The sequence below is a fragment of the Trypanosoma equiperdum genome, assembly GCF_001457755.1.
Source record: "Trypanosoma equiperdum strain OVI genome assembly, contig: ctg_1209, whole genome shotgun sequence".
Classification (NCBI taxonomy): domain Eukaryota; phylum Euglenozoa; class Kinetoplastea; order Trypanosomatida; family Trypanosomatidae; genus Trypanosoma; species Trypanosoma equiperdum.
This window is the reverse complement of record NW_027123182.1, coordinates 7068-10011: the sequence shown is the minus strand read 5'-3', so window position 1 is coordinate 10011 and position 2944 is coordinate 7068. Positions and strand designations below refer to the sequence as shown.

Genomic DNA, 2944 nt, shown 5'->3' with positions numbered 1-2944 from the left:
TTTTTTTTTTTTTTTGAGTCCGGTTGACCTCTGGTAGACATGACTGACGGTCGAGAGCGTGGTTGGGTTGTGTATACTCTTATGGTGGACTAGTTTTTGAACAATTTGTGGTTTTGTGCCGTACCACTCATTTTACGGGCGTCTAACGTAAGAATGCCTTTATGTGTTGCATGGAAACCCGCTTGTGCTGCGGACCTCACACAATGATATTGAGTCGCTGACCGCACCCACGTGGGAGTTGAATTAAAACAGTGGGACGTGAGCCACCCATCTGGTTACTTGTTTTGGTGAAAGTCTTCCTGCACTTGGCAAGGGTATGGGGTCCTGTTTTGTCAAGCTATATGCCGACAACACATTGTGCGGTGGAATGGAATAATCTCAGAGGGTGAGGGTGGGCGTGATTAAATACGAAGGCACTGCTACTGCTGCTCCCAACTTTCGTACTGGATACGGAGCATTTGTCCACGCTGTGCATAGTTTTGTGATGATTTCCGGTGGTCTTCGGTTGACTTTGCAGTGCAATGGTGCCCGTTGGCTCACCGAGTGGCGTTGTGTCGATCATGTTTGTGTTTGAGGGTCCCAGCAACAAATTCTTGCGTGTTTTCATTGAAGGGTTGGTAAATTACATATCTGCACTGTTTGTGCCCCTCAGGAAATGGATGTTATTATTAATAAATCATTAGAGAATAAGGCTGCGGTGATATTACGAAATGAGGTGGAAGGGAAGCGAATGTTTTGCTGCATTGATTGGCACATTCAGCCATGCTGTCGTGTGCACTCCTCTTTTTAATATACGATTAGGAAAGGGTTCAGCCTCTTTGAGCTGTGATTTGCGTTATGTACGTTTGCCTTTTACTTTGTGTAAACACTCCTTGAACTTGATATCTTCTTTGCCGCACAATACGTCGCTCCCCCACATGAAGTGGCTTGAAGGTGCTGTTCTGTCGGATAATCTTGCATTTTTCGTATTTTTTTTTTAGTGGTGGTGGTTGAGGAGGGAGAGTGTAATTTTCATGACAAATGAGGTTGCTAAGATTCTCTCACTTTACAATTTGTCTGATTGAACTTCTCTAATGTGATCTTTCGCTACAGACTGTTGAGGTACGTGTCATGGTGCACCGACCCGTGCTGCAGTTGCGACGGTGACGACATGGGGGACACCCACACATATCGAATAATCATTGTACGTTATTGTCCCGCATTCCTGAATCAAGGTTCTGTCATGTTTGCCCTTCATCGTTTGAGATATTGTTTCGCAGCGCCTTTTTTGTTATTTTTAAATGTTCACGATCTTGCACTTCAGTGTACTCTGGCAAGTTTTGAACATGGACGCTGTCACTTGTTGATAATGCCCCGTGGTGAGGGGCGTACTGTTGGCTCTTCTGGTGCTTAATCGGATGTGCAGAGGGTCTGGCCCCACCCTATCTGCTGCACTTTCCTTGCAACTTTCCCCGGTAATTTTCGAAGGTGCCACTTCTTGTCCTCCTCTAACTGTTGTAAAGAGAGCGACTCCCCCTCCTTCTCCCCAGGGTATCTGTCCGTTTTTTGTTTTTGGTTGCTGTCATTGACTTTGCTGTTGGTGTTGTGGCCTTCGTGTGGATGATACTATGTTCACTGACCCTTCTCTCTTTCGGTGTTTGTTCTCTTTTATTCCTACCCTGCCTCTGCTCAGTTTTTTCCTTTTTGAAGTTGAGGAGCACGGCTCATATCTGTCACACGGGTGTTAGTAAACATTTTGTGCCTTTATCACTATCACCAAACCATAATAAGCGATGTCTCGGCCAGAAGGTGAGGAGGGGAAGATTGAGGAATGGGAAGACGTGGATGAACAAGCCGAAGAGGAAGAAGAAGATACCACTATCAACAACTCTGATGTCGTGATGCGGTACAAGAAGGCCGCTGTCTGGTGTAACGAGACGCTGCAGGTTCTTCTTGACGCCATCGTACCTGGTGCAAAGGTTTACGACTTGTGCAAACTGGGTGATGAAACGATCGCGAAGAAGTTGAGGACGATGTTTAGGGGCACAGAGAAGGGTATTGCCTTTCCCACTTGCATTTCGCTGAACAACTGCGTGGCGCACAATTGCCCATCTCCCGGTGACGATGCAGCCTCACAAGTGGTGCAACTTGGTGATGTTGTACACGTTGACTTGGGCATTCACATTGATGGATACTGTGCTCAGGTAGCGCATACGGTACAGGTGACGGAAAACAAAGAGCTTGGTTCGGATGAGAAGGCAGCGAAGGTAATTACAGCTGCTTACAAGATCCTTAACACTGCTGTGCGCAAGATGCGTCCAGGCACAAATGTGTATGAGGTAACAGAGGTCATCGAAAAAGCTGCTGCTCACTACGGCGTAACACCCGCGGAGGGAGTGCTTTCGCACATGCTGAAGCGCTACATTGTGGACAGCTTCCGCTGTATTCCCCAAAAGAAGGTGGCTGAGCATCTTGTCCATGACTACACTTTGGAAGCTGGGCAGGTGTGGACATTGGACATTGTCATGAGCTCTGGAAAGGGCAAACTGAAGGAGCGGGATCTTCGTCCCTCCGTCTTCAAGGTAGCCCTGGACAGCAAGTACACCATGAAGATGGAGTCGGCACGTGAGCTTCAGCGAGAGATTGAGTCAAAATATGGAACATTTCCTTTTGCCTTCCGCAACTTAGAGACGAAGAAAGCTCGCCTCGGTCTATCGGAGATGGTAAAACATAGTGCCGTTGTTCCGTACCCTGTGCTCTACGAGAAGGACGGCGAGGTAGTTGGGCATTTCAAGGTGACGTTGCTCGTGACAGCCAAAAAGATTGAAGTTGTGACTGGCTTGAAAATGCAGAAGGCGCCAGAGCTTCCTCCATACACCGACGAATTGCTGCTGACAACGAGCAAGCTTCCGTTTTCGCTAGAGAAGAAGCGCAAGGAGTAGTGAAACGCCGTGTGTGTGTGTGT

The 2944-nt window shown here is 47.6% G+C and overlaps 1 protein-coding gene across 1 annotated transcript; it reads left to right on the top strand.

The window, feature by feature from the left end:
* Nucleotides 1–1772: 1772 nt before the first annotated feature.
* On the top strand, nucleotides 1773–2921 carry TEOVI_000711100 (metallo-peptidase, Clan MG, Family M24; the record flags this gene model as incomplete). The annotated part of the gene is made up of 1 exon (XM_067220727.1): nucleotides 1773–2921. The coding sequence occupies one exon, from the start codon at nucleotides 1773–1775 to the stop codon at nucleotides 2919–2921; it is 1149 nt and encodes a 382-aa protein (XP_067076828.1).
* Nucleotides 2922–2944: the final 23 nt, after the last annotated feature.